Below are 13042 nucleotides of genomic sequence, written 5' to 3' on the forward strand. Positions count from 1 at the left end.
CTTCCTCTCTTCTGCCCCCTTGGGGTTGGCAGTTGTTTGGTTTCAGGGTCCCTGTGCCGTGTAAAAGGGTTTCTTTGTGTTTAGGTGTGTGAAGCACTACAGGATGTACCTGGGCAGGTGGAGGAGTTTGTGTCGTTGCTGAATAAATTTGAGCTGGTTGCAGACGGCCAGGAGGTGGTGCTACTGTTCAGGAAGCTGCGCCTCATCCTAGGACACCGGACGGACCTGCTCCGAGATTTTGCAGCATTTCTGCGTCCCGACCAGGCCCTGCAGTGTGGACTGGTGAGCTGCTAACAGCCACAAATGAACTTACGAACCAACCAGATCTGTTATCAAAATGGACCAAAACCATGAAAGAAATCGTTTCAAAAGGAGGTCAATCAATAATCCATCTTGGAAGATACCATCTGGACTGAGGTCCAGTAGGTTTATGTGACTATGACGAAAAACCGACCAATCACAGCAACAACACACATGTGATGTCATCAACACGGATCAGTCCATCATTCCAGTCCTTTGAATAAAGTCATGTGACCATCCAGTGTCTAGAATGTTCTAAGAATGTTCCCTTTGGATTGTCTGGATGTGGAAAAACAACAGTGGTGAACTTTAGGAAACTAACATGTGAATGGATTTGACATTCATTCCAGTTTACTTGTTGGTTTGGACACAGATTTCATTAACTTGATGATCTGGAAGAAATCCAAGAATCTGGAAAACTGTTCAGTAGCAGGAATTTCTGTCTGGAAGTTTGGATGAAGATGATCTGGATCCACTTTAGGACAGAGGATCTGGATCCACTTTAGGTTGGAGGATCTGGATCCACTTTAGGTTGGAGGATCAGATCCAATCGGATCGTTCACAATGACCCGATAATAACTAAGAATCGTTACACCTCTACTTCCTTCTTTTATCTAAACAGTGGTGTGCTTGAGGACCAGACGAACTGCAAGCATTCGTGGTCATTTAGCGCCCTATGGTCAGCTAACCCTAACCCACACAAACAGCATCTCTTGGTTCTGATTGGTGCTTCCTGGACTGTCTTTGCAGTTAGAGGAGCAGCAAGCCTTTGAGCGCAGCCGCCGGTTTCTGCGACAGCTGGAAATCAGCTTTGGAGACAACCCGTCACTGTACCAGAAAATCATTAAAGCTCTGCAAACCGGCCCAGACCTGAGTTCAGCTGGAATCCAGGAGGTTAGTCCAGTTAAAGTCCCACTATGACCATTTTACATTTTTTTATAAAAATGTTCCCAGTCTCTCTGAGGACATTAAAGTTTACCTTAACCTTTGTTTTGATTATGATTATGAAGTGTTTAACCAAAATGTCTTAAAGCCATATTTCATGTTTATCTGAAGCCTCTGTTTCCAAAATCTCCTCTGAGTGGGCGTAGCCATTGGTGCTGAGCCACCGTATTTTCCGAACTATAAGCCGCTACTTTTGTCACGAACGTCCGACCCTGTGGCTTATTCAATGATGCGGCTAATTTATGCTTTTATTTAACGGCCGTCAGCAGCGCTCCGGCAGCCTCAGAGGGGAGACTGCCTGCAGAATTCTACGTCCAGCAGCAAGCGTGATTGCTTTGACACCCTCAAGCAGCCTAACAGCATGGACCTGGCTTCAGTTGTTAGACACTTAAGTCATGGTGCAATAAAAGGAACACCCATGCTCAGACGCATCCCACAATCCTTTGGTGCCATTAGACCCAACGGGCACGTTACTGCCACTACAATATGACGCAGCTTTCAACGATAAAGCAATCGTTAAAAGCAGTGTGAACAAATCCCCCATCACCAACGGGTTTGGAAAGGCCGGTCTGCTGCGTGTCAGATGTTTCCTTCACTAGCTGCGTTTACACGGGCAAAAGTAACCGGAAAGAACGCCTGATCGGAAGAAAAATGCGTCATGTAAACGCGCTGTTCGGAATAGTCTGCCCCCATCAGACTCATTAGGATAGACATTTCTTTCCGAGGGAGATAGGCGGGTTAAACCGATTGTTGATCCGATTGTGTTTCATGTAAATGGTTCATTCTGATCGTGTCACTACTGCTCTGGTTTACGTCATGCATAGACGGTGTTTCGCTCCAGGCACAGCTTTGGAGCTCAAGCAGGACCGACCCGCTGCTCTGCGGGGGCCCGGTGAGAAGTGCCTCTCCCCTCTCTTACATCCCTCACAAGGGGGTGCAGGGGAGGAGCGCTTCGTGCCCCGTGACGTCTGGACCCTGCGCGGTCCTGGCTCAGGTGCCGGTGGACGGGGCAAACTGTGTCTCTGAGCAGAGCAGCCGGATTGGACGGGGCAGATCGGGGAGCTTGTTACCGCTGGACGGGGCAGATCGAGGAGCTTGTTACCGCTGGACGGGGCAGATCGAGGAGCTTGTTACCCGCTGGACGGGGCAGATCGAGGAGCTTGTTACCCGCTGGACGGGGCAGATCGAGGAGCTTGTTACCGCTGGACGGGGCAGATCGGGGAGCTTGTTACCGCTGGACGGGGCAGATCGGGGAGCTTGTTACCGCTGGACGGGGCAGATCGAGGAGCTTGTTAGCCGCTGGACGGGGCAGATCAGGGAGCTTGTTACCGCTGGACGGGGCAGATCGAGGAGCTTGTTACCGCTGGACGGGGCATATCGAGGAGCTTGTTACCGCTGGACGGGGCAGATCGGGGAGCTTGTTACCGCTGGACGGGGCAGATCGAGGAGCTTGTAACCGCTGGACGGGGCAGATCGGGGAGCTTGTTACCCGCTGGACGGGGCAGATCGGGGAGCTTGTTACCCGCTGGACAGGGCAGATCGGGGAGCTTGTTACCCGCTGGACGGGGCAGATCGGGTAGCTTGTTATCGCTGGACGGGGGAGATCGGGTAGCTTGTTACCCGCTGGACGGGGCAGATCGGGTAGCTTGTTACCGCTGGACGGGGCAGATCGGGGAGCTTGTTACCGCTGGACGGGGCAGATCGGGGAGCTTGTTACCGCTGGACGGGGCAGATCGGGGAGCTTGTTAACGCTGGACGGGGCAGATCGGGAGCTTGTTAACGCTGGACGGGTAGATCGGGTAGCTTGTTACCGCTGGACGGGGCAGATCAGGGAGCTTGTTACCGCTGGACGGGGCAGATTGGGGAGCTTGTTAACGCTGGATGGGGCAGATCAGGGAGCTTGTTAACGCTGGACGGGGCAGATCGGGGAGCTTGTTACCGCTGGACGGGGCAGATCGGGGAGCTTGTTACCGCTGGACGGGGCAGATCGGGGAGCTTGTTAACGCTGGACGGGGCAGATCGGGGAGCTTGTTAACGCTGGACGGGGCAGATCGGGGAGCTTGTTAACGCTGGACGGGGCAGATCGGGGAGCTTGTTAACGCTGGACGGGGCAGATCAGTGAGCTTGTTAACGCTGGACGGGGCAGATCGGGGAGCTTGTTACCACTGGACGAGGCAGATCGGGGAGCTTGTTACCCGCTGGACGGGGCAGATCGGGTAGCTTGTTACCCGCTGGACGGGGCAAATCGGGTAGCTTGTTACCCGCTGGACGGGGCAGATCGGGTAGCTTGTTACCGCTGGACGGGGCAGATCGGGGAGCTTGTTACCGCTGGACGGGGCAGATCGGGGAGCTTGTTACCGCTGGACGGGGCAGATCGGGGAGCTTGTTAACGCTGGACGGGGCAGATCGGGAGCTTGTTAACGCTGGACGGGGTAGATCGGGTAACTTGTTACCGCTGGACGGGGCAGATCAGGGAGCTTGTTACCGCTGGACGGGGCAGATTGGGGAGCTTGTTAACGCTGGACGGGGCAGATCAGGGAGCTTGTTAACGCTGGACGGGGCAGATCGGGGAGCTTGTTACCGCTGGACGGGGCAGATCGGGGAGCTTGTTACCGCTGGTAGGGGCAGATCGGGGAGCTTGTTAACGCTGGACGGGGCAGATCGGGGAGCTTGTTAACGCTGGACGGGGCAGATCGGGGAGCTTGTTAACGCTGGACGGGGCAGATCGGGGAGCTTGTTAACGCTGGACGGGGCAGATCGGTGAGCTTGTTAACGCTGGACGGGGCAGATCGGGGAGCTTGTTACCACTGGACGGGGCAGATCGGGGAGCTTGTTACCCGCTGGACGGGGCAGATCGGGTAGCTTGTTACCCGCTGGACGGGGGAGATCGGGGAACTTGTTATCGCTGGACGGGGCAGATCGGGGAGCTTGTTACCGCTGGACGGGGCAGATCGGGGAGCTTGTTACCCGCTGGACGGGGGAGATCGGGGAACTTGTTATCGCTGGACGGGGCAGATCGGGGAGCTTGTTACCGCTGGACGGGGCAGATCGGGGAGCTTGTTACCGCTGGACGGGGCAGATCGGGTAGCTTGTTACCCGCTGGACGGGGCAGATGGAGGAGCTTGTTACCCGCTGGACGGGGCAGATCGGGTAACTTGTTAACGCTGGACGGGGCAGATCGGAGAGCTTGTTACCGCTGGACGGGGCAGATCGGGGAGCTTGTTACCCGCTGGACGGGGGAGATCGGGGAACTTGTTAACGCTGGACGGGGCAGATCGGAGAGCTTGTTACCGCTGGACGGGGCAGATCGGGGAGCTTGTTAACGCTGGACGGGGCAGATCGGGGAGCTTGTTAACGCTGGACGGGGCAGATCGGGGAGCTTGTTAACGCTGGACGGGGCAGATCGGGGAGCTTGTTAACGCTGGACGGGGCAGATCAGTGAGCTTGTTAACGCTGGACGGGGCAGATCGGGGAGCTTGTTACCACTGGACGGGGCAGATCGGGGAGCTTGTTACCCGCTGGACGGGGCAGATCGGGTAGCTTGTTACCCGCTGGACGGGGGAGATCGGGGAACTTGTTAACGCTGGACGGGGCAGATCGGAGAGCTTGTTACCGCTGGACGGGGCAGATCGGGGAGCTTGTTACCCGCTGGACGGGGCAGATCGGGTAGCTTGTTACCCGCTGGACGGGGGAGATCGGGGAACTTGTTATCGCTGGACGGGGCAGATCGGGGAGCTTGTTACCGCTGGACGGGGCAGATCGGGTAGCTTGTTACCCGCTGGACGGGGCAGATGGAGGAGCTTGTTACCCGCTGGACGGGGCAGATCGGGTAACTTGTTACCGCTGGACGGGGCAGATCGGGAAGCTTGTTAGCGCTGGACGGGGCAGATCGGGGAGCTTGTTACCCGTTGGACAGGGCAGATCGGGGAGCTTGTTACCCGCTGGACGAGGCAGATCGGGGAGCTTGTTACCCGCTGGACAGGGCAGATCGGGTAGCTTGTTACCCGCTGGACGGGGCAGATCGAGGAGCTTGTTACCCGCTGGACGGGGCAGATCGGGTAGCTTGTTACCGCTGGACGGGGCAGATCGGGTAGCTTGTTACCGCTGGACGGGGCAGATCGGGGAGCTTGTTACCACTGGGCGGGGCAGATCGAGGAGCTTGTGACCGCTGGACGGGGCAGATCGGGGAGCTTGTTACCCGCTGGACGGGGCAGATCGGGGAGCTTGTTACCCGCTGGACGGGGCAGATCGGGGAGCTTGTTACCCGCTGGACAGGGCAGATCGGGTAGCTTGTTATCCGCTGGACGGGGCAGATCGGGGAGCTTGTTACCCGCTGGACGGGGCAGATCGGGTAGCTTGTTACTTGCTAGACGGGGCAGATCGGGGAGCTTGTTACCCGCTGGACGGGGCAGATCGGGGAGCTTGTTAACGCTGGACGGGGCAGATCGGGGAGCTTGTTAACGCTGGACGGGGCAGATCGGGGAGCTTGTTACCCGCTAGACGGGGCAGATCGGGGAGCTTGTTACCCGCTGGACGGGGCAGATCGGGGAGCTTGTTAACGCTGGACGGGGCAGATCGGGGAGCTTGTTAACGCTGGACGGGGCAGATCGGGGAGCTTGTTACCCACTGGACGGGGCAGATCGGGGAGCTTGTTACCCGCTGGACGGGGCAGATCGGGTAGCTTATTACCCGCTGGACGGGGCAGATCGGGTAGCTTGTTACCCGCTGGACAGGGCAGATCGGGTAGCTTGTTACCCGCTGGACGGGGCAGATCGGGGAGCTTATTAACGCTGGACGGGGCAAATCGGGGAGCTTGTTACCCGCTAGAAGGGGCAGATCGGGGATCTTGTTACCCGATTGACGGGGCAGATCGGGTAGCTTGTTACCCGCTGGACGGGGCAGATCGGGGAGCTTGTTACTTGCTAGACGGGGCAGATCGGGGAGCCTGTTACCCGCTGGACGGGGCAGATCAGGGAGCTTGTTACCGCTGGACGGGGCAGATTGGGGAGCTTGTTAACGCTGGACGGGGCAGATCAGGGAGCTTGTTAACGCTGGACGGGGCAGATCGGGGAGCTTGTTACCGCTGGACGGGGCAGATCGGGGAGCTTGTTACCTCTGGACGGGGCAGATCGGGGAGCTTGTTAACGCTGGACGGGGCAGATCGGGGAGCTTGTTAACGCTGGACGGGGCAGATCGGGGAGCTTGTTAACGCTGGACGGGGCAGATCAGTGAGCTTGTTAACGCTGGATGGGGCAGATCGGGGAGCTTGTTACCACTGGACGGGGCAGATCGGGGAGCTTGTTACCCGCTGGAAGGGGCAGATCGGGTAGCTTGTTACCCGCTGGACGGGGGAGATCGGGGAACTTGTTATCGCTGGACGGGGCAGATCGGGGAGCTTGTTACCGCTGGACGGGGCAGATCGGGGAGCTTGTTACCCGCTGGACGGGGCAGATCGGGTAGCTTGTTACCCGCTGGACGGGGGAGATCGGGGAACTTGTTATCGCTGGACGGGGCAGATCGGGGAGCTTGTTACCGCTGGACGGGGCAGATCGGGTAGCTTGTTACCCGCTGGACGGGGCAGATGGAGGAGCTTGTTACCCGCTGGACGGGGCAGATCGGGTAACTTGTTAACGCTGGACGGGGCAGATCGGAGAGCTTGTTACCGCTGGACGGGGCAGATCGGGGAGCTTGTTACCCGCTGGACGGGGGAGATCGGGTAGCTTGTTACCCGCTGGACGGGGCAGATCGGGGAGCTTGTTAACGCTGGACGGGGCAGATCGGGGAGCTTGTTAACGCTGGACGGGGCAGATCGGGGAGCTTGTTAACGCTGGACGGGGCAGATCGGGGAGCTTGTTACCCACTGGACGGGGCAGATCGGGGAGCTTGTTACCCGCTGGACGGGGCAGATCAGGTAGCTTATTACCCGCTGGACGGGGCAGATCGGGTAGCTTATTACCCGCTGGACGGGGCAGATCGGGGAGCTTATTAATGCTGGACGGGGCAGATCGGGGAGCTTGTTACCCGCTAGAAGGGGCAGATCGGGGATCTTGTTACCCGCTGGACGGGGCAGATCGGGTAGCTTGTTACCCGCTGGACGGGGCAGATCGGGGAGCTTGTTACCCGCTGGACGGGGCAGATCGGGGAGCTTGTTACTTGCTAGACGGGGCAGATCGGGGAGCTTGTTACCCGCTGGACGGGGCAGATCGGGGAGCTTGTTAACGCTGGACGGGGCAGATCGGGGAGCTTGTTAACGCTGGACGGGGCAGATCGGGGAGCTTGTTAACGCTGGACGGGGCAGATCGGGGAGCTTGTTACCCGCTGGACGGGGCAGATCGGGGAGCTTGTTACCCGCTGGACGGGGCAGATCGGGGAGCTTGTTACCCGCTGGACGGGGCAGATCGGGGAGCTTGTTACCCGCTGGACGGGGCAGATCGGGTAGCTTGTTACCCGCTGGACGGGGCAGATCGGGGAGCTTGTTACCCGCTGGACGGGGCAGATCGGGGAGCTTGTTACTTGCTAGACGGCGCAGATCGGGGAGCTTGTTACCCGCTGGACGGGGCAGATCGGGGAGCTTGTTAACGCTGGACGGGGCAGATCGGGGAGCTTGTTAACGCTGGACGGGGCAGATCGGGGAGCTTGTTAACGCTGGACGGGGCAGATCGGGGAGCTTGTTACCCGCTGGACGGGGCAGATCGGGGAGCTTGTTACCCGCTGGACGGGGCAGATCGGGGAGCTTGTTACCCGCTGGACGGGGCAGATCGGGGAGCTTGTTAACGCTGGACGGGGCAGATCGGGGAGCTTGTTAACGCTGGACGGGGCAGATCGGGGAGCTTGTTACCCACTGGACGGGGCAGATCGGGGAGCTTGTTAACGCTGGACGGGGCAGATCGGGGAGCTTGTTAACGCTGGACGGGGCAGATCGGGGAGCTTGTTACCCGCTAGACGGGGCAGATCGGGGAGCTTGTTACCCGCTGGACGGGGCAGATCGGGGAGCTTGTTAACGCTGGACGGGGCAGATCGGGGAGCTTGTTAACGCTGGACGGGGCAGATCGGGGAGCTTGTTACCCACTGGACGGGGCAGATCGGGGAGCTTGTGCAATGAGCTACTGGGCCGTTGTGACATCACAGCAGCTCATTCGTCCAAACAGTCTTTGTGACAGTTTGATTGACAGAGATTTTAAAGGAGAAATACTCAGAAATGCAATAATGAAATGACAAAAAGAGGATTCCTTAGTAAACAATCCTAACACTCCTCTGTTTGTTTGGGCTCCAGCTGAAAGCTCAGATGTCCTCGCTGCTGAAAGGCCACACCCACTTGCAAGCTGAATTCTGGGTGTTTTTCGATGAACTGCGCCCCCCTCCAGCCCGTCCTGGACAGTTTGAAGAAGCTCACTGGCTGCAGGATGGAGACACGGGGGAGGCGTTAAGCTTGCTGTCAGGAGGTGGAGCCAGTGGCGGCTTTGAGGAAGTGACACTGCCAGAGCTGGCAGATGAAGACGAGGGGCTGAAGATCCAATCAATGAAGAGCCGGTGCCAAAGGAGAAAAATGGAGTCCCACAGAAGCTACAAGGTCTTTCTCACCAAATTTTTGTTCATTCTTTGTCTTTGTCTAAAAAGCTGCTGAAGGACAAGAGACCTGCACTTGTCGGGTCGGACAAGCTGGTTTTAGAAATGAGGTAAAGGAAAGACGTTTATTCTATCTGAGGCTGAGCAGTGAAGCTGTTGGGAACCAGACCTGAAGACCCCCAAACAGAAGGAACTGCAGGTCCATCAGGTCCTGCAGCTGAAACCATCAACCTGGGCTGGCCCCGACCTTGCTCTCTACTGCGCTCCCCGAGGGGGGGAAGGTGGTCGCTGGTTAAACTGACCACTGACCTGTTGCATAAATGACCATGTGGTGGTGGGTTTGGATCTGGACTGGGTTCAGGTGTCTTTTGCCACGTGTTTGGATTCAGAGTGGGGCTAGGACACGCAAAATCCAGCTTATTACACCTGGCTCTCTGGTACTTTTTCTCTTCAGGGCTCAGTGGGCGTGTCCAGAGCCGCGAAGAGCCTGAACAACCTGTACGCTCATATTAACCCCGCCCACTGTGAACCAGGGGAGGGGAACCAGGAGAGGAAAGAGATTGAGGACAACATTCAGCCAGGTAAATAACTTGAGCAGCTGCTCCTTCTTAAACTGAAATGTGGTTCTAATCCAATTTATTTATTATAGATCAGAGCGATGCATCATGGGATGACACAAGACACCCTACAGATGAAAAGGAGGAGGGATCTGATGACAAAGATGAAGAGCACAACAATTTCAGGGAGAAGAAAACTGAGGAGAGCCTACCTTCATGTTCCTCTTCATATGAACCTTCATTCTCTGCTCCTCCTGACCCCCCTGTTTGTGCCAAGAACATTTCTTTGACAGCAAGTGGAGAGAAGGTTGTCCTCTGGACCAGGTAATCCCTCAGACCCGAGCTCCTTCACCAAAGACAGGCTCATCATATACCGTTGCACTGGATCTGCCATAGATCACACCTGACTTGATGATGAAGTTACGGTGAGGTGAGGCTTCTGGGTAAATTCATTCTTTACCTTAACTGTACTTTGCAGAGAAGCGGATCGTGTCATCCTAACTATGTGTCAGCGGGAAGGAGCCAATCAGAGCTCCTTTCAGGCGATCTCATCTCTACTTGGCAACAAAACCGCTAATGAGGTACGAGCGTGTCTGTCAGCCTCCAATCCGGACTTTCTTTACTGGGTTGTAACCTGTTCCCTTCTCCAGGTGTCCGGCAGGTTTCAGGATTTGGTGCGGCTGTTTCGAACAGCGGCCCGTCACTGTACCTCGGAGGATGTGGCTCCGCCCATTGAACCTTTAACCCAATCAGAATAAAACTGCCACCACTACTTGAGGAATGTCCTTTCCTAACCTTTTATTTTGAAAAGACTCAGCCTGTCGTTCTTGTTTACTATTCTTGTAAATACCAGAGTATTTATACGTATGAAAGAAAATAAAAACAAATCTTGTTGGATCAAGAGTAAAATTGGTCTGAGGTTTCTGTTTTGTATTTTACCATCTCACTATCTCTCTCTATGCACAGCGTAAATCCACCCACCCATCCATCCACCCACTCATCCATCCACCCACCCAACCACCCATCCATCCACCCAACCACCCACTCATTCAATTCAATTCAATTTTATTTGTATAGCCCAAAATCATAACAACAGTCGTCTCGATGGGCTTCGAAGTAAAACATGAAATCAAAAGGATCACGAATACAAAGAGTTCAATAGGAAAATACTAAAATGAACTAACAAACTGACTAAGCTATACTGGCATCCCTGCCCTTAGACCCCCCTTCTCTGTAAGGAAAAACTCCTAAAAAAACCGGATTCCGGAAAAAACGAAGAAACCTCAGGGGTGCCCACATGAAGGAGGGATCCTCCCCCAGGACGGACAGGCGATTTACCAGAACTCTTAGAGAAGAATTAACTTATCTAAATCTACAACTACATATATAAAAGTCCAGCAGACGAGCTTCATCCAGCCGTGGTTGGGGGGACAGTCAAAGGCGCGAGTCGAGCCGGAGACAGGAACCACAGCCAGGTGTAGGAGCAGGAGCAGAGACGAGGTACTCGGTCAGGAACTGGAGCACGGATGAGCCAACTGGAGTCTGGAAGCACTCCCACTCCCCAGGAGGGGAGAGGAAAAGAGGGACAATACATGAATCACTGCACCAAACAGAGACATGGAGAACTAAATGATAAATTATGATCAAGAATAGAGGAGAGGAAGGGTAGAAGTAAAAACAGGAAAGAGGACAGAACCCCAGTGCACCATAGTTACCCCAGCTTCAACTTCTAGCAGCCTTTTAAAAGAAATAGTTATTATTAAGTTTAATTTATACAAATTAACATTAAGTTAAATAATCTCTGAATACTAACTAGTCTGACAATAATCCTGTCCAAAGAGGAATGTTTTCAGTCTAACTTTGAATGTAGAAACTGAGTCGGCCTCTCTTCCATGAGCTGGGAGTTTATTCCATAAGACAGGGGCTTGGTGGCTAAACGCTCTACCTCCAACCGTACTTTTACTAATTCTAGGAACCACAAGCAGTCCTGCATTTAGTGAGTGAAGTGTTCTGATTGGATGGTAAGGGACTATGAGGTCCTTAATATAGGACGGGGCCATTCCATGTAAGGCCTTAAAGGTTAACAGGAGGATCTTGAACTTGATTCTAGAATCAACTGGGAGCCAATCAGTTCCCACCCACCCACTCATCCATCCATCCACCCGCCCATCCATCCATCTACCCAACCATCTATCCACCCACCCATCCATCCACCCACACAACCACCCATCCATCCACCCAACCACCCACCCACCCAACCATCCATCCACCCACCCAACCACCCATCCATCCACCCAACCACCCACTCATCCACCCACCCACTCATCCATCCATCCATCCACCCAACCACCCACCAATCCATCCACCCAACCACCCACCCATCCATCCATCCATCCACCCACCCATCTTTTACTCATGGCTGGTTACCATGGCGCAGCGTGTGTGGCAGCTTATCTGGGCTGCTCTAACGTTTTGTGTTCCTTACTTTGCGTTGTTAAATATTTTCTTCCACCTTATTTGTGTTTTTTGTATTTTTCAACAACTAATATGAAGTTCTGTGATAAAGGACAGGAACATCATTACTTTTGCTTTTAGTTTTTTTATTTTTTCTCAACTTTTTGAACCAGCCTCAGGGGATCAGTTAGGATGCAGCTCCATTGTTTACAATCGAGATCAGCTGTTAGCTCTTGGTTGAGCTGAGATTCTCATCGCAGGAAAGCCAGATATTCCAGCTGAAATACGGAGTGTAAGAAAGAATTTTTCCGCTTTTAGATCTTTCCATCCATGCGTGTTCAAACCAAGGATTCAACCGGATTAAAAATACACAAAGTTTTTTGCCCTGACAATAGTTCTAACACAGATTTAAAGACATTGTTGCAGATATCTGGATTCTCAAGTTAAAAGACCTAGAGACGCATAAGTTACATGCGCATGACTTGGAGGTTTTCCTGAGAACAGTAAGGTCCGTCCAAAACAGTCTTTTAAACATGTGTTGACACTCCTCCTTCTGGAAACATCATGGCCGCTGAATCTCCGCCCGGGAACACTCTGATTGGTCAGCCGGTCTCCCTCGTGCTTCCACCGGTTGCCAACTCCAGATCCGCGCCGCCTTTCCGGGGGTGGGGGGCCCTTCACTGGTGCACACAATCCATGATCAAAAGAGTCCTCATCTAGTCCAAAATATATCATACCAGCCAAACGAATACTCTATCACAGGCACGAGATCAGAGGTCAGCTTCATCCTCCACATAAGAACACGAATCTCAACACTTTCCCAGGGGAGAAACCTTCAACCCAGATGGGAGAGAAGACATATTTATTGCGTCTCTGGAAACTCCTAGATTTGCACAAAGAAGTCCTAGTTGATGCTGCAACTATAAAGCATAAATGAAGGTCACTGGAGAATAAGTCCTAAAAGAGTTCAAAATGAGTTCACTTTACACTAAAGACAAAACTGCAACATAATAAAGAATAAGATCTAAAAACATACATTTTCTATAGAAGGAAACGACGAGGCTGCAGAGCTGGAGTTAAACGGCGGGAGAGAAGACGGGGGTACAAGCCATGTTTACCATCCGTTACTATGGAAACGTCCGCGCGCTCTCTAACAAGCTGGACGAGCTAACAGCGCTCATGCGTCTGCAGCGGGTGTACCGTGAGAGCAGCCTGCTGTG

The 13042-nt window shown here is 54.3% G+C and overlaps 1 protein-coding gene across 3 annotated transcripts in view; it reads left to right on the forward strand.

Annotated features, from left to right (window-relative positions):
• The window catches only part of gon4lb (gon-4 like b), a 29262-nt gene extending 18985 nt beyond the window's left edge, over window positions 1-10277 (forward strand). For all 3 annotated transcript variants that reach the window (XM_023964019.2, XM_078933761.1, XM_023964020.2), the window contains exons 23-29: window positions 85-282; window positions 1051-1194; window positions 8519-8815; window positions 9266-9392; window positions 9461-9692; window positions 9847-9949; window positions 10019-10277. In XM_023964019.2, the coding sequence (XP_023819787.1) occupies window positions 85-282; window positions 1051-1194; window positions 8519-8815; window positions 9266-9392; window positions 9461-9692; window positions 9847-9949; window positions 10019-10126 (1209 nt within the window). In that variant the 3' untranslated portion in view covers window positions 10127-10277. The remainder of the gene's footprint in view (window positions 1-84; window positions 283-1050; window positions 1195-8518; window positions 8816-9265; window positions 9393-9460; window positions 9693-9846; window positions 9950-10018) is intronic.
• The last annotated feature ends 2765 nt before the right edge of the window (window positions 10278-13042 follow it).

The sequence above is a fragment of the Oryzias latipes genome, chromosome 16 (assembly GCF_053564925.1).
Source record: "Oryzias latipes strain Hd-rR chromosome 16, Olatipes_Hd-rR_3.1".
NCBI classification, from domain to species: Eukaryota; Metazoa; Chordata; class Actinopteri; order Beloniformes; family Adrianichthyidae; genus Oryzias; species Oryzias latipes.